The following is a 20801-nucleotide window of genomic DNA, read 5'->3' as shown; positions in this document are numbered from 1 at the left end:
AAGGTATTTTTTTAAAGCCCTTTTCTCTTACATTTATTCTTTCCCTTTTTCCTTTGAAGCTATAAAAAGCAAAGATAACCATCTGAAAGACAAACTTAAGGCAATTCTGCTGATTATGTGGTTTTCCAGTTCAACAGAGTCTGATGTGCTGCTCTTTCAAAGAGAGCCACAGTGATGGGAGCACTGTTTGTGGATCAGTTAGCATGGAACTTCATTCTAACACTCATTTATTTCACTGAGTGACCCTGATCAAGTCACTTAACTGGTCTCCAGTCAAATACACCCTCTGTAACATGCAATCAGCACACAGTACCAAGGTCCTAGAATTGGTATCATTTTTCATGCACAGTCAACATTACCAGTGTGCTGCCATCGGTCCAACGGAAGTCATGTTCAAACATCTTGTCATTGAGGCCTATCCACTGATAATCATGGCCCACACCTAAGAGAGGGGAAACAACACAGATATTTTTACTACCTTTCCCATATATGGATGAAATGTATTAAAGAAAATTATTTTCAGAGTGAATCATGCATCCTCTTTCCTGGCTGGATTTTTGTTTAGTTGCTCATAAAAATCTCTCATAGTCTAACTATCTTTTGTTCTTCTGCCCAGTGTGCTTTAAACTAAAAAGCTAATTCACAAACATTGAGAAACATTAAAATATCAGACATAAGAAAATAATTTCCCTAGCAGTTTCCTATAATTAAATATTTTTTCCAGCCTTACTCATGATAAAAACTTTCCATTTTTTTATTAAGCTATGCCATTGGCAAAAATTCAGTGACCTGATAAAATGTGACAGATCATTCCCATACTAGCCTCACTTTGGAAGCCACATGTTTTTTCTCAAAGCATTTCAAACAATGAATACCTAGACCAGATAGTCCTGCAAAATTATCCTCAAAAATAATTACTTTCATCATAGATGAGTCACTGGCAAGAATACCATGCAAAAAAGTTAAATGAACCTCCATCCAAATCGCAAATTAACTATCAAACTTCTAAAAGATAGCAGGCTTTATGAGAACATATTTAACAGAGCATCAAACAATGCTTCATAAGCAAAAAACTTCTACATATTCGCTACATAAAAGCAAGCTGCTCTCCTCTTTGTTCTAGTTTAAGGAGTTATTCAACAGCTCTGGTAGTAAGTTTCATTAGCTTTCAGTCTCCATTTGTTCATGCCCTTAACATGAAACCCACTTTCTATGGCTTAAAACCATCAGCGATGTGGATAAGAACCAATTTTGTGCCGAGGGTAGGATTAGGGTGCTATTACAAATTCAGATTTAATTAGTGGGATAAAAATAACTGGAAGCAATTTTGTCTTTAACTTTAGACAACATATGCACATCTTCAAAATAGAAACTACGACAGCAGCTGAGAAGAATGAGATGGAACCATAAGAAGGGGCCATTTTGGTAAGTCAAAAAATGATCAAATAGCAATTTCATGTGACTCAACCTACAGGGTGCTGTTTCACCTACTGCTGGCAGATCAGGAAATGCCTTCCTATGTGAGAGGTGAGTATTTCTCAAAGTAGGGGACTCATGTAGGAGAGAGGCTTTTAAGTAGTTCAGATGAGGGACTTAGTAAATCAAAATGCAACGGAGAATGCTACTTCTGTTCAGTTAGATGCAAAGAAAACTAAGATGGTGACACTGAGTGAGCTTCGAAACCTTAGTATGCTTGCTACATACGGTTCACAAACATCTGTTCTTCATGAGACAGGATGCTTGTAAGATGCGCGCCCTGCAGACGGCATTCCCTTTCAGCTGCGTCCCATGTGCGCCGATGCGCGAAGTATTTGTAGCATTGCCCTTGGAATTTGTGCCAGCCATAGTCACACGTCTCTGTGTCTGGAAGAAACAAGGCAGGAGCTTATTAAACTCACCTATGTCATTCCATCTTGCCTCAGGGATCTAAGTGCTAGTAAGAAGACCTAAGCCAGTATCAATGCAATGTCCCTGAAATTACATATGAAGAAAATTTGATCACGATGATGAAGAAAGTATGATAATGATAGCCCAACTGATTCCAGCCTAGCGGGTGACTGTACATCTCTGGACTGAAAAGTCAGTATCTAACTGCAGTTTCCTTGATTAGAGCCAGTTTCAGCAGGAAAGAAAACTGGAAGAGGGGCCAGACAAAACTTCTTAGGCTTGCAATGTCTACTGACTCATTTGTGAAGCAACTGGGGCTAAGTCCTTACCAACACAACTTTTCTGAAGAGAATCATTCAAGTGATAAGATAAGAATTCCGGCTAATAGGATTATGAATGCTCTATTTGAAGAAGGACTTCAAAGTCTCTGGAAGTAGTTCCTTTACCACTTCCCAGAGAGATAGCTGGGTGGCCACGGGATCTTGTCAAGTAAGATTTACAACGAGAGAAAAAAAAATTCTTCATCGGTAGGCAGCTTCTGGGATACAGCTAGGATGGGATACAGCTAGGATTGCGTGCCTTCTTCCCCAAAGGACAGGAAGTATAGGTAACTCCTTGTGCAAATGCATCATGATTTTAAGTTTCTTTAGAAAGAAATAGCAGAAGTCACATCCCATCACGCCACACATGCATATGCATATTTTTTTTCTCTTTTGTAACAAGCATACCATAACCAGTATCCTGGTGGGATGAGAACATTTTTCAAATATACCTAAATTTTAAACAGGCAGTAAGCTGCAGCTATACCTTCTATAGAGATTCTAGATTGCCAGTTTTTAAATATTTTCACAGGAAAGCAGCCTTGCTCATAGCACCGCCTTGTCACCGGCAACCTTCTCTCAGACTCATCCACTCACAGGTGGGGTTAAAGTGTATGTATTAAATGATGAGCAATGGAAATGATTTTGACTATCACAAAACATATCTCACAAACATACTGAACTAGTTACACATAAGAACTAACAAAACTGCAATGCTTATGGAATTTTAGGTACCAGGAAAACTTCCCACATTACCTATTAACCCATCCCCCCATCCCCTAATCTTACTAGTTGATGAAGGAAACAAAATCCTACTAGATGAAATAAATGTTTGCTTTATAGGTCAGGCTTAGTGGCCAAATTGATAGTCAAATTGTCTCCTGACTCTCACACCATTTATTCCCCTTTCTATAATTGTGGGAAAGTATGAATTCTGAGAGATTTTAATGTTTTCCTGGCTCCAGGGATTTAGACGATAGTCATACAACAGATGCAGCTCATCTCTGGGAGCAGTCTGTATTTCAGTTTAGTCTATCCAGTCTTGTTAGTTACAGCCAGCTGACTAATTGGTTTAAATAACGTGCACTGGAGGTTTTAAGTTTTATTCAAGTGTTGTTTGGAGACCACCAAATCTCATAGGAAAGGACTAGAGACACAGTTAGATGGTTTGGTATAAAAGTAGCATTCAGCCCCGAAGAATGAAATGTAATTTGGCTACTTGGATGTAGCAATTTTCCTTTTGCAATATTCATGTGGAAGAATTTAGAGGTGAGGCAGGAGGGGTGGGGAGGAAACGAATCTTCATATAAGAGGGAGTTAGTTTATAGGGGAGGACAATTGGAAAGAATTTTAGAAAACTCTTACTGCCAAAGTCAATAATGTGATATTATAAAAGCATAGCTTTCCTTAACCATGGGAATTTTTATTTAAGACAGCTTAAAATTCTAGAGGATCCTTAACTTATTGAATAGGAAGTTTAAAACAATTCTTCTACACACTCATATCCTCTATTAACCCAATGGCTTTAGTCCAGTTTTCTTTCTTTGTCTTTTATCATTAAAATAGGTTATCGTTACATATGTTTTCCCTTTATACCAAAAATCCTAAATGATCATAAAATTTAGATGCACAACCACATCATTGCTACAACACCTTTCTCAGTTAACAGGTGAGTATATTTCTATCAGAACCCAGGTCCAAACTGGAAGTTTGTTTGTATGTTTGTTTATGTACATATATATGTATGTATGTATTTATTTATTCATCTGTACTATTTTTTTTAATTTTTTTAACATTTATTTATTTTTGAGAGACAGAGAGAGAGAGCATGAACAGGGGAGGGTCAGAGAAAGAGGGAGACACAGAATCTGAAACAGGCTCCAGGCTCTGAGCTGTCAGCACAGAGCCCGACGCGGGGCCCGGACTCACGGACCGCGAGATCATGACCTGAGCCGAAGTCGGCCGCTTAACCGACTGAGCCACCCAGGCGCCCCTCATCTGTACTATTGAAACCATAGATTTACAATCCTGATGATTATGAATATATGTGCAAATGCCACTCAATAAACTTTTTATTGAAAAAAATCAAATATCGATATGGATTTACATAACTTTTATTATTTATGCGTTCAATAAATATGTAAGGAAGGACTAGGTGTCAAAGAGCATCTCCTAAGGATGCTATTCTGATAGGGGTTATTGGAAGCAGCCTGTTTGTTCTTCCAATCTCATCTAAAAATAACACGATACACATTTCATTTATTAAAAGAAACACATTTGGATGATATTTTCTTAAAAATCATACATATAGAAATTCTTCTTATGCTTTAAAACTACTACAACTCATAGATTACATGATGAAGACCCAGATTCAGTTTTGCCTGGGTGTGCTGGCTATGGTAAGGAAGGGTACAATAATTCTGGTGCATGGCTACAGAAGCCAAGACTATCACTTTAGAGCAATTTTACTAAAAATGTATTCTCTTTATGTCATGTAGGTAACATTTTCAACATCTGTGACATATAGCCATCAAGCCTTAAGAAACTGTTAACATTTAGGCACTCCTTGCTGGCAAGCTGTATCAATGACTTTAGTGTGGGGCAATCTGTGTGTACAGAATTGTTTCCATACTGTTGTAAGATCCCCTTCTAGAATTTTATTTCCATTATCACTCTACCAAAACATTTCCCCTATTCCAGAGTTACTAGGACTTGGGAAGTTACTAATGCAGAGAAGAAAGGGTCAGCTGAAGAAACAACATAGTCATCACTAAAATTTGGATAGAAAACTGTTTAGACAACAATGATGCTGTTAATGAAAAAAATATTTGTTCTTAGGCAACCTGAAAAGAGGAGAAAAAAATCTTTCAGTGTCCTGGCAATAAATCACAGGAGCACAGCTGCAATCGGGTAAACAGACTGGGATAGCTGTTTCTCAGCAAATGATGTGGATGAAAGTACACTTGCTTTAAGACAAAATAGAATGTACCCGAAAGCTAGTGGCACCAGAAATGAGAGGAAAAAAAAGCAAAACCTTTTTAAGATAGACATAAATATGGGGCGCCTGGGTGGCGCAGTCGGTTAAGCGTCCGACTTCAGCCAGGTCACGATCTCATGGTCCGGGAGTTCGAGCCCCGCGTCAGGCTCTGGGCTGATGGCTCAGAGCCTGGAGCCTGTTTCCGATTCTGTGTCTCCCTCTCTCTGTGACCCTCCCCCGTTCATGCTCTGTCTCTCTCTGTCCCAAAAATAAATAAACGTTGAAAAAAAAAATTTTTTTTTAAAAAAATTAAAAAAAAAAAAGATAGACATAAATAAAATGCTTATCCATAAGAGTTACTTTTGAAGTGTGAAGATATCAAGAAAAATCTGGGCTTTATAAAGCAGCCTAGGTTCATTTTCCCCACTCTCTAATTTACTAGTTGTGTGACCTTGAACACATCACTTTTCCTTTCTGAGCCTCAATTTCTGGCCCACTTCCCACAAAGAAATACTGTCAACTAAACAAAATGATGTACCTGGAAACATCTGGTAAACTACAAGGCATTCAACAAATAACATCTCTTTTTATTCCCTGCCAAGAATTACACTGAGTCACCAAGATTGGGGACCTTGTCTGTTTTGCTCAAAGTTCTACTTCCAGTGCCCAGGACAGCACTTGGAAGATAGTAGGTGCTCAGTAAACATTTGTTGAATGAATGATTTTTTGAATTGCTCCTTGGACTTGAACTAAGGGAAGCCAGAATCATTTTAAGATAGCTGATGTTTCACATATCTCACACTTTTGTTTTCTTCAAAAAATGGTATCTTTCTTACTGTTTTCTTTAAGAAAAGGATCTTGCTTAGTCAATTTGCATATTTACCTTTCAAATTCTAAAACAGATTCATCCTATGCAATAGAGAGAAAGAAAAAAAAAAACCACCTAAAAATGGAGCCATCACCCATCCTCTTTGGCAATTCAATACATGCTGCTTTCAGTTTTGTTCTAACTGTGGTGACGTCTGGATTAACATTGCAAAGCAGAATGTGGGGCCAGACCAATGTGTCTGAGCGTCTAATACATTTTCGTTCTGTCTGGTGGAACAGAAGTTTGGCACTAGGCACTTTGTTCAAAGCCAAACCACTGTATGACTTTAAGTAAAGGAAATAGACATTTCAAAGCTGAGGATGCAATGTGTTTCTGATTGATGACTAAGAAATGTTACCATTAACCACCTAAAATACACTCTCAGGTTGGCCATAAAATACAAATTACAGGGATCATGAGATTCAAGCAATCCTGAACATAGGCCTTTGTTTCATTCAGAAAAAGTAGATGCTTCTTTAGTAAGAAAACTCCGGGTTGAGCAGATTTATAATACCTTTTACATAATGTTTGCCAAGCCAAAGCTAATGTATTCTACAACTATAACAATTCATTCTCCAGAGGTGATTACCTATGAAAAATAAGCCCATTGACCTTCAAGTGCTTAGGAGAAGAAAATAAAGGCAACCAATATTGAATTCCATACTCCTTGGTACAAGCCACAAAGATGGATTAAGGTCAATGCCTAGTTTGTCCTCAGGAAGAATACTTACAACAACGCTCCTTTTGTTGGCTAGATGTTCTGAAATTCAGCTAAGTGTTCCTGTCTGCAATTCTATTTTATCAACAAAACATCAGTGACCAAGTCAACACTGTTTTTCAGGTGTTGTGAGCTACGGACAGACACATAAGGAAACCTTACATAGTTAGGTAACCTGTGAATTTCCCCTGCAGGAAAAAATATGCCATATAGCCAACATTGCTAAAAACACCCAAATAATTATGACAAAAAGCTGTCTAGAAGTAACATTTGAAATGAAATATCAATAATTTCATCCTCCAAATGTTGCAACAGCTCTTACCTTGTTCACAAAGTGCACCAATATAGCTTGGAAGGCAGAGGCACCTGAATGTATTAAAACCGTCAACACATGTGGCTCCATTGCGACAGGGGTTAGAGTGACATTCATCAAAATCTGAAATAAAATCATAAAAGGCCACAAAAGTATTTTCAGAAAAGGTCAAAGGATCCCATTTAGTATAAGGTTGCCAGATAAAGAACAGAACAGCCAATTAAATCTTAATTTCAGATTTAGTAATAATTTTTAAGTATAAATACGCCCCATGCTATATTTAGGGCCTACTTACAATAAAAATTTATTCTTTTCTTTTTTTATCTGAAATTAAAATTTAACTGACCTTCCTGCGTTTCATTTGCCAAATCTGGCAACTCGAGGAAAATTTCAAAGTTATTCATAAGAGGGTCATTGTCTCCATTGCTTTTAGATGAGTCACATGAATGCTGAAACTGATAAAGAATTGTATGGGCTTCCCACACTCAGTCCTGGCTCCTGCTTTGATTACCTCACCTGTGGAATACTAAAAATATGTAACTGGCCTTACCGCCTCTGGGCCTTTTCCTTTCCAGTACATCCTTCATTCTGATTGTCATCTCCTTCAAAAGAAGTCATGATAATTTACTCTTTGGCTTCCAAACCTTCCATAGATGCCAACCACCCAGGGCAGAGATCTTCTACATGTAGTCCCTGAACCAGCAGCATCAGCATCAACTGAGAATGTTAGAGATGCAGGTTCCCAGGCCCACCCCAGACCTACAGAATCAGACCCTGTGGGGGATGGGAACACCAATGATTGGTGTTGTAGAAGTCCCCCACATGATTTTGATGATGCTAAAGTCTAAGAATCACTCTACTAGAATAGGAATAATCTCTTGGATTGAGAATCTTCTCAGATGTATCCAGATCTAACCTCCTTTCAAGTATTTTCTTCTAATACGTTTCTCTCCCACAAACCCATAAATAGGCCTACGTCAATACTCGCGGTCACTCAAATGCATTCTGCAGTTTGCGGTGTCTGCACTTATGTTTGCTGTGTCTGTGTCTCCCCCACCAGCCATCAAAATCCTCCTAACTTTAAATGCAATACTGAATGCAACTTTTCTACCCAGACCCGTGTGATCTCTAATGAAATTAATGCTTTATTCCCATACCATTTTCCAATTCCACTAAAGTTTTAATTAATGTTTATATTAAATAAAAGAGTATTAAACTATATAAATATACAAAGTAAATTAAATTTCCAAAAGGTATATAATGTATTGGTACCTAAAGAAATGGCCTCAGTAATGATGATATCATATAGTAGTGATATCAAACACTTTTATGATGCTTGCTAAGTACCAGCCACTGTTCTAACAGCTTCACATATATTAACTCACTAAACTATTTTCAAGTGATTTTAATGTAAAACAGAATGGGAGCCAAATAGATGCTTTTATACATATATATGTAAATATGACATTTAAGATGTTAGTTATTCCTTAGATGCATTCTATTGCTACCTCTACATCCCTACTAATTAACACAGAAATAGAGCTTACCAGCTCTATTAACTTTTTTTTAAAGATAAGCACTCTTGGGGTGCCTGGGTGGCTCAGTTGGTTAAGCGTCCAACTTTGGCTAAGGTCATGGTCTCATGGTTCGTGGGTTCAAGTCCTGTGCTGGGGTCTGTTCTGACAGCTCAGAGCCTGGAGTCTGCTTCAGAATCTTTGTCTCTCTCTCTCTCTCTCTCTCTCTCTCTCTCTCTCTCTGCCCCTCTTCCGTTTGTACTCTGTCTCTCTCTCTGTCTCTCTCAAAAATAAGTGAATAAACATTAAAGAAAACTTCACAAGACAAGCACTCTTTTAAAATGAGTGTTGAGGGGCGCCTGGGTGGCGCAGTCGGTTAAGCGTCCGACTTCAGCCAGGTCACGATCTCGCGGTCCGTGAGTTCGAGCCCCGCGTCGGGCTCTGGGCTGATGGCTCAGAGCCTGGAGCCTGTTTCCAATTCTGTGTCTCCCTCTCTCTCTGCCCCTCCCCCGTTCATGCTCTGTCTCTCTCTGTCCCAAAAATAAAAAAATAAAAAAAAATAAAATAAAATGAGTGTTGAGAATTTTATCTCAGTATTTTTGTGTAATCTAAAGTGTTATCATGGGCTTTCTTTACTCAATTGTATGAGAAAATCTTTACGGTACCTCTAAAAGGATCACCTATCCAATGTATTCCATCATCTCTTTTCTCAGAGGAAAGGTCTATATTTAGTCAAATCAGAACTGGAGTCTTTTTTTTTTTTAAAGAAAAGGAAACCAAAATAAGAATGACAGTGAAAGGAACTGATTTAGTAAAGAGACAATATACTTCTCGAAATCCAAAAAAGAGGAGGACAGAAACTTCACAACTTCTTGAGGTACAGGTGGGTTAGGCTAGCCTCTGGAGACCAGGGCCAATTCCACCCCAGAGGAATGAGTTAGCTCAAAACACAAAAGCTAAACCCCCTAATTTTTTAATGTTTATTTATTTTTGAGAAAGAGTGCAAGCAAGGGACGGGCAGAGAGAGAGGGGGACAGAGGATCCGAAGCAGGCTCCACACTGACAGCAGAAAACCCGATGCGGGCTTGATCTCAAAAACCATGAGATCATGACCTGAGCCAAAGTTGGACGCTCAGCTGGTTGAGCCACCCAGCCACCCCAAAACTCCCTAATTTTTAAATAACTTTCTAAAGTTATTTTGTGTTTAAATTGATTATTGATATGTCAACTGAGGGAAATAGATTAAAGTATTTCCTTACTATTTATGCAACTTTCCATTTGTAAAGCCTACCTACAAAAACTATAAAAAGACACAAATCACCTCAGGTAGCTTCACTGAGTTTTGGGTATATTAACAAAATTCTGTAAACACCTGTCCCCATTTCCCAGACTCTACTTGAATTACTCTATGTTTTTAACATCATTTAACAAATAATTCATCCACAAATGGGTTTTTATGAAATCCTTTGAGCAATATAAATTCTGCCCCAATATATCTTCTGGAAAAGCATCACACTCTTTCAGGCAAGAACATCTTACCCAGTTCACACTGGTCGCCACTGAATCCTGGCACACAGGTGCATACATAGGAAGTTTCAGTAGGATAACAGGTGCCTCCATTAAGGCACGGGTTCGTTTTGCAACGATCAGGTCCTACCATGTTCAGGAAAGTAAGAAAAGCAGTTAGGCTCATATCCAAGTTTCAGTGTATTTCAGCATAAATTGCCACTTATTGCTACCATAAATATAAGCTTTACCATAGCAATTTAGATACTACACATAAAAATTAGCATTAACTTTACTCTCTGGAGTGTTTCTTGGCATTATAACTAATTGTTACAAATTGCATCTATTCATTTCTGGGATTCAGTCATCATTATTTTTAAACAATATTTTGTACAGTATCTGGCAACTAACATATTCTACTGCAGATTTAGTCGGCATGATAATGGCAATTGATTTTAGTCAAAAATGATTACACATATGTGCACAGTGAATGGAAAATGTATTCTTTTAAACGAGGTTAGTTCATGTGAAATGGCTGGATACACAGAACATGCATTCTTTTTAGCAGTTTGGCTGGTTATCATCATTTGAATTATTATTGCCTTTTACCACTTAATGCTCAGAAACTGTTTTTCTTCGAAAGTGTGCACTGAAGTCTCTTCTGCTACATTAATATGCTTTTTCCAAAAACACGTTCCAAATGTACTCCTTTAAACTATACTTGAAGAAAAGCAACACATAAATTAAACTCTACTGTACAAAAACAAACCCAAAGACAAACACCTCACCTAAAATGAAACCCCCAATTTTTTTGAAACCCCAAAGTTTTATTACAGTTTTCTTCTTAAAACAGAAATAACATTGACACTCTTAGAAGATAAATGTAAAGGTGACAGACACAAATTTCTGAGAAGAAAAACCTTTAAAATAATGCTTTCTAAATGCAAATACTTTTACATAGTTTGAACACGTATATTCTTCTGTAATATTGCTTGGATAATTGCATTTACATCAATCATTTATGTTTATTGCTTGAATACTTTTTCAGGATCCCCTATGTTTCAAAATGTACAAAAATACAGATAAGAGTTGAAAGTTCTACAAAATAATTGAAATAGGATATATTTGGACGAAAAACTGTATTTTCAAGAATCTTGAGTCCCGAAACCCTGAAATAATTACACATGAAAAAAGGTGTCTAGTCATGAAACATAAACTTAGGAATATTTGAATAAGCGAGCACTGCTGTGGAAGACAACTGAGCCTTTCCATATGAGAACGTCAAACTCAAACTTTCTGAGTGCTAAGTAAACCCCAGACTATGAGAAAGACTTGACAGATAATACACTCGCCTCTGGGGGTTCAACATTATAATCAGATGCTTACACCTACTTCTCCAAAAATGACCCCAATTATTCTAAGACTCTCTCCTATAGTCCTAAAAATATGTAAAATCTCCCTAGCCATTTTAGCCTTCTGCCTCGGAAAGTACACTGCTTGTAGGTCAAGGATGCTGTCAACAACACATCTACGTGCTGCCCTCAGTGCAAAACCAGAGTGACACTTATGCGACAGCGCTTGCTAAAACTGTGCCGTGCCACACGACTATGAAGTTCTGTTACTATTTCCACCACAGGCTCCAGACACCATGCTGAGAGTATGGGACAAGGACTTGGCAAGAAAGCGGGGGGCTTTCTGTGAACTGAAAGTAGTTGGGATTAGGAGAAAAGTTTTGTTTTGGCAAATTTTATTCTTCCCTAAACAGTTTGTATTACTCTTCGAAAGTTGAACCTGCAACCGATAGACCAGGCAATCCATTATGCGCTCCTGTTTACCAAATTTGCCTGAAGTGACAACTGGCTTCTCAGTGAAGACGCAGGCTCTAATTCTAGGTAAACATTGAGGGCTGCATCACTGGCACACATTTCTCACTCATCTGTCAAACCGAATTCTCTCTCTGTGATTTACCAATGATTTCTGTATTATATTTTCACCAACCTGAAGTATTTGCAGCGAAATTGCAAAAGAATAAATATTGGCCAGATTACTAGGTTATCATTTACAGACTAAATATAGAGTGACAGTGAAAAATTCCATCAACCACCTTTGATTAGTTTTCTTCAGAAAATACTTTGAGTCATTTATAAAAGTTGCACTTTACAATTATTTTACTCTATCCGAAGCACAACAAGCTGAAGCATTAGTGGTAGGTACAAAAAGATAACATTGAAACGATCAGGAGAATAATTCTAAGTACAGCCATGCCGGAAAACATATTCATTAAAATAAAACGTATTTTCAACAACACAGCCCTTGAGATACTGATTTTTTTTTCCTTTTTCTAGGTAGTGGCTAGGTGGTAATGGACATTTGTGGATTCCACTGACATAGTTATTTAAATAACATTACTGGAAAATACCATTAGAGCAGACTTTTCAATATTATCAAGCTAGATTAAAAGGAAAATAAATTCTACAAAGTAAATATCCCAAGGTTTCTGGTTTACAAATAATTAAATACTGATTATTCATTGTTATACTATATTAATAGGAAACCAGCAAAGAGCAAAGAGAAGACCATGGACTTTGGGGTGGTGTTGACCTGGGTTCAAATCCCACCTATGCCATGGCATGTGTGGCTATGCAACCCTGAGCAAATTACAGAACTTCTCTGAAAATCCACCTCCCATGCATTTAAATAGGGATGATAATAATAAAGGGATGATGATAAGAATAATACAGCATTTTTGTGAAGACCAAATGAGAGAGTTTATTGAACCAGTATCAAATTCATGCTTTCTATCCCTTCAGTAAAAAAATAGAAATCTTCTTTTGACAGGCAGGGCGTAAATATATACCCACTCTGGTGAGGTACTGTGTTAAGAAGCATTATGCAGACTATCTGGAGCAAGGAAATTACATGAAAGTATGGACTGATAACTGATATTGCACAAATTGCGTGAATGTTTATTAGAGTTATTTACTACTCTCAAATTTTAAAGGCCTGACAGATTTTGATATCGCCATAATAGCACCCATCAATGAGAGATTTTTAAAAATGAGATTTTTTTTTCCTGTTTTTAAACTAAGATGTATAACTACAGGGCATGTGACAAGGCAATATTTTAGTTATGAGTAAAACCAAATTAAATTTTTACACCACTAACAATTTCACATTTCCTAGGTCACAATTATATGTTGTTTCTAAAACCCAGAAAAATACAAAGAATATCTATAAAGCCCAGAAATAATATATACTTACTTTCTTTGCATCTAATTATGGACTCAATACTGTGGCCTGTCCTGGTGTTATGTGAATAATATAAAAATCTTCACTGATTTAATATCACAATAAAAATTATATACATATATATACATGTTAGGACCAAGGGACTGTTTCCGAGTTTGGAAACAGATTTATCAATGTTGCAACCTTACCTGGTAAATAGACTGCTGTGCCTTCCACTGACTCTTCATTAATGCCAATCAGGAAACTGGTTTCATTAGAAGTTTCCAGAAGGGAAAATGATGGTGTTGCAAGCTCAGTATTTAACTCTGCAATGCTTACTGTTGCCTGATTATTGGAATCAAGAATTCTTGCTGATACTTGCTGTTCTGATGTTGCTACTGTATGATCCTCCCCTCTGATCAAAGCTGCTTGTGTTTCAGGGTTTATTTCCAGAGACGAAGAAATGGTGGGCCTCTCAGAAACCTGTGGGCTGGGCTGAGGCACGACGTCTGCCTCAACTTCATACATTGCAGAAGCAGAAGTAGAATGTGGCCACAGTGTAGCACCTTCTAACTTAATTTCACCTGCAGTTTTGGCCACAGTCTCAGCCTCGGGTGTTCTAATACTGGGAAACACCTTGACCATTTCTCCAGAAAGCAGAGTGTTGGTTTTGTTTTGGGAATCTTGGAGAATCTCAGTTCCTTCTTTAGCAATCAGTTCTGTGGGAGAAGCTTCCATTTGTCCTAATAATTTATGATTAGTTTCATCTTCTGACGGTTCTAATCCAGTGTCAGAAGATAAGGATGGAGGCTCGGTTATGTGAATGAACTCTTCCCTCGATGATGTGAAAGGCACTTCAGTATCTGCAAGTTTTCCTGGAGACATTGGAGATGTGCCGACATCTGTGCCTGGCAGAGCACTTGCCTGGGGGCCCTCTGCATGTTCAGAGGCTCCACTGCCTAAGTAGACAGTAAGTGGAGATGATGGTGTCTGAGAGGACAACTTTGCAAAAGCGGTAAGTGCTGAGGTATCAGTGTAATCTGAGGGACTGGATCCTTCCATCACATTAGACGCCTCTGTTAAACTCTGAGCCATGAGGTGGATAGTACCGATACTTACATAGGGTGTAGGATCTATCAGTGCCTCCTCGGTTCCCGATGAGAATTCTGGCTGAAAAGAAGGACCTACGTATTTCTTTTCTTCATACTCATCTTGTGTCTCCATATGGCTCAATGTGGATATTACCTCACTTTGGTCTGCAATAGCTTGACCATCAGACAAAGTACTTGACTCAAAGATATCATCCATGGCTTTTGCTTCAATTTTTGGTTCTTCAGTCTCTGGATTAACTGTGGCAGATGTACTAGGAATGGTGAGAGATGTTGCTGTGGGAAGCAAAATATCTAATTCTGTTTCAGGGATCCGACTTGTGAAGAGAAAGCCCATGTGATCTAGGTGGCTTCTGTCTTCAGAAGTCATTGATTCATTATGTGTTGTCTGAGTGTAGTTAGCCAGAAGAATATCACCAGAGCCCTCAAAGTTTTCATCAGTTAAAGAAAGGTTAACAGCCGCCTCATACTTCTCTTGAACTTGAATGCTTTCTTCACTACTGCCATGTGGTCCTGATAATGCCTCTGGATCTATGTCTGTTTGCATTCCAAGGATGTCTTCATATACAGGTTTAGTGTGATCTATATCTATGATAGTATTTTTATCTGATGTCAGCTCAGGGAGAATTTCAAGGATGGTACTCTCTGTAATTGTCAGTATTAAATCCTTGTCCTCTTTGTCCAGATCTATAATAATGTTTTCAGTGGCTTTTCTTCTGTTAGGTTTTATGGTGGAATCCTCAAATCCTCTGAAATGGTCTTGGAAACTATCTGCAGCACCTTCTGTGGACCTCTCATATGACACTGTATTTGACACTGTGCTAGTTGGATCAGGGGAGCTTTCATTCGGCTCTAAATGAAGAGGCAGCAACATTGAAACTGTTGGGAATCCATTAACAGTAACAGCTTTAGCACTTGGAACTGCAGGATGTTTTTCCAGGGATCTATCAGAAACAAATGTGGTGCTTCCTTGCCTGGTTGCCTGAGTAGTTCCAGAAGTGTGGACTAAATCAACCATATCCAATTCCCCAGATCCCTCTCCAGAATGTTCATAAAGCAAGTCAGATGGTTTTGGTGCTGATGTAACAAATCCTTTGGCCATTTGAAGACTGTAAGTTCTAGCCAGAAAATCAGAGGGAGGGGTTGCCGTGTCTTTTGTTTCTGCTGTTGGAGAATTCTCGTTAGAGACTTGTTCAGTCATCAGTTGAGGTCGACTGGTCTGGATTTCTTCTGCCCAAGTGTGAGTCTGACTCTGAGAATGTTCAGTATCTATGGAGAAAGTGAGAGGTGCCATGGAGGGTCCTTCAGTTCTGGTGTCCCTTAAAATTTCTAGTAAGGTCACGCTGGATGCTGTCTCACTATTTTCAGAGAGGTTTTCTGTCTTAGAAATGAGTGGTCTAACTTCATTTGCCTTATAGCCTTCACTTGTATCACTTATGAGGCTGGTTTCTAAATTCTCCATTTGAGAAGCGTGAGGATATAATGTGGTAACAATTTGTTCCATTTCAGTAAAACTCACTGATACTGTAGTAGCCAAGACTTCTTCTCCTGATCCCAGCCCAGAGAATAAAAGATCAGTATCTGACTCTTTAATTATTGGTCTCATAACTTCAGGAAAAGGTTTTACATTTTCCTCCTTTTTGATTGGCGAATCTGTAACTACACTTTCAGTGGATACAGATTCAGTCACTGAGGTAGTAGCTAAGAAAAAATGGGATTTTTCAGTAACTTCAGGGACAGCAGTGAAGGGTGCCAAGCCCTTTGCTTCTGGATCTGGAGTAGACACATCAACTAAAGAAATGTCTTCCTCCTCCATTTCCTCATCAGGATGGTACATTTTCTTTGTCGTTAGCGTAGGGGAATCTGTGGTGTGGAGTCCCAGTTCAGTAAATGTTTGTGAATAGAAAAGTGTTTGTTCTGGTGCAACAGAACTTTGAGGGAATTCAAAAGATTTTTGCTCCTGAATCTTTTCCTCTGACACTGTCTCACTTTCAATTCCTTGTCTCATAGGGTTGACTTCTTGTGTGGACCATAATTTGGCTGGCGCCATAGTCTGGGGAAAGTTCGCTGAGACTGTGACAGCGACTTTCACTCCCCTCTTTTCTGTCGCAGCTTCAGTACCTTCAGTTTCTGATGTTGGTAAAATGGTGGATCTTGTATCAGTTCCATTAATAGCACCTTCTACTCCCAATCGTTGGTCAGTAAATGGGGGATCTGTACTAGAAACATTTCCCACAGCACTGGGAAACACTTGGTCCACGGAGCTGCTTACTGAGACCAACTGCTCACCTGAGCCCTCAGCTGAGGCTGTAAACTCTTCCCAAGGGAAGCCAGCAGTGCTGACCAAAGTGCCACTGGGTCCTTCTGAGTCGGCTCTGTGGTTGCTGTGATCTGAAGTAGGTATTACAGGTGATAGTGAAATCTGGGTGTCCTTCAATGCTGCGTCCCCAGAGCCTTCCATCATTACTCGTTCTTCTTTTGCTATGGGATAAGTTACCGTTGAGTATTCTCTCAAGTCACCACTGAAATCTTCTTCTAAAGGAAAATCTGTAGAAAAGCCCTTTATCTCTACCCCATGGTGTTGTTCTCCTGAGACTTCTAAAACCAAGTTTTCTTTGGATGTTTGGCTTATAATTTCAGCAACCTCCCTGTCCATTACAGTAGTCAAAGCTAATTCTGTTGGCTCAGAAGGGAGTATAGTTTCCACATGGGGAGACAAAGTGCCAGCTGCTTCCTTTTTGGTTTGAATTTCAGACTCTAAATTTAATGAAAATGAAGAAACAGTGGTAGTTTCTGGGTCAGCAGCAGCTTCTCCAGAGCCCAGCTCCATGGAGAGAGAGGTGGGGCTACCTGGGACAGTGGACGGCCCTTCTTGAACCTCATGGTGACCGCTACTGCTGGGCTTAGCAGTCTGTGCCCCCAGACTGTCTAAAACATTTGTTTCTGTAAAGACAAGAGTAGACCTTGCCATTTCTTTTTCAGATTGTGTGGGTTTTGTCGAGGACATAAAACTGCTCCTGTCAGTAGATGCTGAACCACTAGATGTAGCTTCATTTGAGCTTTCTAATTCAGAGGGTAAAATCAATTGATCTGATCTCTGTGTAGATGAATGTACCTGAACTGTAGCAGATCCAACTGTAGATCCCACCTCCTCATCTTTTTTCTTCTTTCCTTCAAGAGATGTACTGAAAACCCACTCAGAAGTGTCTGTTTCCCCCGTAAATTTGGTTGGCACTACTTCTGCAGAAAGTTGTTGAGAGATCGAATAAGAGGTGGTTGCAGGAACATCAAAAAGACTTTCTGTGATCATGATCTTGCCAGTGTCTAAAGTAATGGATGTATCTGTAGTATTGCTCTGTGAGAAATCAGTTGTTATGGTGAACATTTTATCTTTATCTTCTTCTACTTCCCCAGAGCCTTCTGGAATGGAAATTGAAGGACTGACTGAGAGCTCTGCATTTTCCCTAGGGGTTATTTCAGCCCAGCTTTCTACAGTGGACAAGCGGTCATCAGGGAGGGCATTTCCTGTGAAGGTAACTGAGACTTCCTCTGAAACATCTGCTGACACAGAACTTGGAACTGTACTTGGAGTGTATGTGACAGAAGTGCTTTTTTCTGCCTCTTCACCAAATGTTACTTCAGTAGCCCTTGAAAATACTATTTTTTGAGATTCTTGGTCAATGGAAGCATCTCCTGAAGACTCTTCAGAAAACAGAGGTACAGGTTCTATGTGCTCATGGACCAGATTATCAAATTCAGGCCCTCTCTCTGTGACTGATTCTGGCCCCTCTGTGGTTTCTCCCTCATGCAATGGGACTGTGGGGAACACATCAGGCTCACCACTTGAGAAATGTTCTGGTGTTTCTGGGTAAGTCTCAGGCCTCCACGTAAGTTCAAGCGACTCTGTTGTCTCTTTTGATTCATTAGGTTGCACAGCGGTAGACTGTCCAGTTTCAGCCATCACAAACTGATGCGTTTCACTTTCACTGCTATCTGAAAAATTTTGAGAAGGTGCAACGCTCTCAAACTGGCCACGCCGAGCTTCTGCTGTTTCTGGGTCCTTGGGGACAGTGGTAACGAGCTGTTTCCCATTTATGTACTGCACTGACGGGGTGGTCGTGACGTCAGTAGCATTCGTACATTCTTCATCCTCCTCTTCGTCTTCTTCACTGTGGTACAGATCTATTTCAATTATCTCAGGTAAAATTTCAGCAATTAGATCGTGCTCTGGGTCTGTTTCTTCACTACAAGGTTCATCTTCTTTAGATTCTGAATCTATTGGATGACCAATTACACTCAAATCACTCATTCGACCTGAAAAAAACAAAGAGTTTTCACAACACTTGAATAGAAGATTTGGCAGTGTATGACAGAAGAAATCGATAGCAAGGCTGGCTGATTAAGCTCACATACACAAAGAAAGGATTCGAATCTTTTTACATAACAGGCAATCACCCTTCTACACAGGGTTCTCAGTTTCCAAATTTGTGGATTCACGTTAACAACAAGAAAAATATATCCAATTTAAAGTGGTAGGAACAGGTTATGAAAACTCTTCAACACATTTAACAAAGCAATGTGCTTAAACTGAAACAAGGAATCACATATATACATTGTCATCATGAAATGTGGGAATTCACATGTGTGTGAACTGAAAAAAAAAAGAAAAAGAAAAATTAAGACCATTCCACCAGATCATACAGAAAAAGTATGTGATTATTATTTTCTGAAAGGGGATGCTTAGACACCTTCTATTCAATAAGGAAATGAGAAGAGAGTCCTTCTCTTGCCAAAATCTGTCCTAGAGAAGACTGTTTTCAGAAAAGTAAATAAGAGGTTTCTTTATAGTGCTTTCACAGTGCAACAACAACCTCCCCCCCCCACCCCACCCCCGCCCCTGGTGTAACAGTGAAACAAGATTTAGCTGCACAGGCTGCAGCCACATCCCAGATACAAGGGCAAGAAGCCCCGGATGGGGGGCCCTGCGCAGGATACGTCACTGAAAACACCAGGAAGGAAGAGCCCTCCATACTTTATACCTTTGTCCTTCGTGAGAGGTGATTTGCATTGGGTCTGTTATGGCTCTTCTTACTAACATTTTCTCCAAAGGAAGTTCAGGGGTCGCATCTAAACATTTGGACGAGCATACTTCACATAAGACATATCCTCAGAACATTTCCCTTGATTGTAAGTTGCTAAAAGGTACCAACCATTAAGCTCAATGGACTTTACTGCTTCCAGAAATGCACCAGCAAAACTCTTTGCCCAGGCACGAGGAAAGAGTAAATCCTGGGCCCTCACCTTCATCAGAGTGGAATTCAGTTGTCCTAGGAGAGGATCCTGCCACTACAGCTGTCCTGGCCCCTGTGTCACGGCAGTGTGTAAAGGTGCCTGTGGGTGCAATGACCCATGAAGAAGACAAAGAGAAACATGCAGGATTGCAGAGTGTCTCGCTCTCCCACTCCAGGACACTGTTGTAGAATTCGTTTTCAGACTAGCCCCGATCCATGCCACATATGCTCAGGCTAAGCCTGAAAGCTTGCAGAAGGAATAATGATGACGGAGCCACCTCTGTCCCCCATCAATAGGGGGAACGTTCCTGTAGCAAGAAGCCACTCCCTCCCATGTATGAAAGGACCACCATCTAGCATTTACTGATAAGTCAGAAAAGAAAAATCCTTATTGAGAAAGAACGAGCAGTGCTTGTATTCTTTACGCACCAAAATACAGAAGGATGTGAACTATCAATAAAAACTCTAAGACGCTCCTTCTATATTTTTAACTAAGCTTTGATAGAAAACAAAAGAAAACAAGACTTTTATGTAACTAGAAGACATATACAATTTTTACATTACCCCTTTCAACCTTATAAAAGCAAGAAAGAAAACCCTTCACTATACCCCGTCACATCTTCACCGTGTTATCTCTATAAAATATTACTTGCATAGGGCTCGGTTGTTCCTACCCTAATCCTATATCCTATACCCAAATCTCCAACTCATTCCATTCCATGTACTCAGCCTTTCACCTGTGGAAACAAAGGCTTACGGGCATTCAAATGAATAAAATATTTCTACCATAAGAGAAGTGAGATCAATGCATAACTCTGGTATATTAAAAAATATAAAACAAATACATATGATTTCTGCCACAGATGTTGCAACAACTCTTAATTGCCAAGCAGGAAAATGACTAAATGTCTTACCTTTTTTCAAACAATATAACTAAAAACATAAGTTTGTTCAATATTAGATTACTGAAGTTGTTGCTGTGATCTTATAGTGTCTCATTTCATATATGTTTTAAAAGAGAACTCAATAAGATCTTCAGATAATAACACCTTTTAATATGGCTTCCAGTG

At 39.1% G+C, this 20801-nt stretch overlaps 1 protein-coding gene across 4 annotated transcripts in view; it reads right to left on the bottom strand.

Annotated features, from left to right (window-relative positions):
• VCAN (versican) overlaps positions 1-20801 on the bottom strand; it is a 130455-nt gene that overhangs the window by 44840 nt on the left and 64814 nt on the right. For all 4 annotated transcript variants that reach the window (XR_006963730.1, XM_047088694.1, XM_047088688.1 and 1 more), the window contains 5 exons: positions 13541-18754; positions 10137-10250; positions 7093-7206; positions 1705-1863; positions 360-442 (listed from right to left, as the gene is read on the bottom strand). Coding sequence is in view for 3 of the 4 variants with exons in the window: in XM_047088694.1 (XP_046944650.1) it covers positions 360-442; positions 1705-1863; positions 7093-7206; positions 10137-10250; positions 13541-18754 (5684 nt within the window). In the remaining variant the exon portion in view is untranslated. The remainder of the gene's footprint in view (positions 1-359; positions 443-1704; positions 1864-7092; positions 7207-10136; positions 10251-13540; positions 18755-20801) is intronic.

This window comes from Lynx rufus, unplaced genomic scaffold, assembly GCF_022079265.1.
Source record: "Lynx rufus isolate CCGP_SWC_20201006 ecotype Redwood Valley unplaced genomic scaffold, mLynRuf1.p SCAF_1, whole genome shotgun sequence".
Taxonomy (NCBI): Eukaryota; Metazoa; Chordata; class Mammalia; order Carnivora; family Felidae; genus Lynx; species Lynx rufus.
The sequence above is the reverse complement of the archived record's forward strand: the minus strand, read 5'-3'. Positions and strand labels throughout refer to the sequence as shown.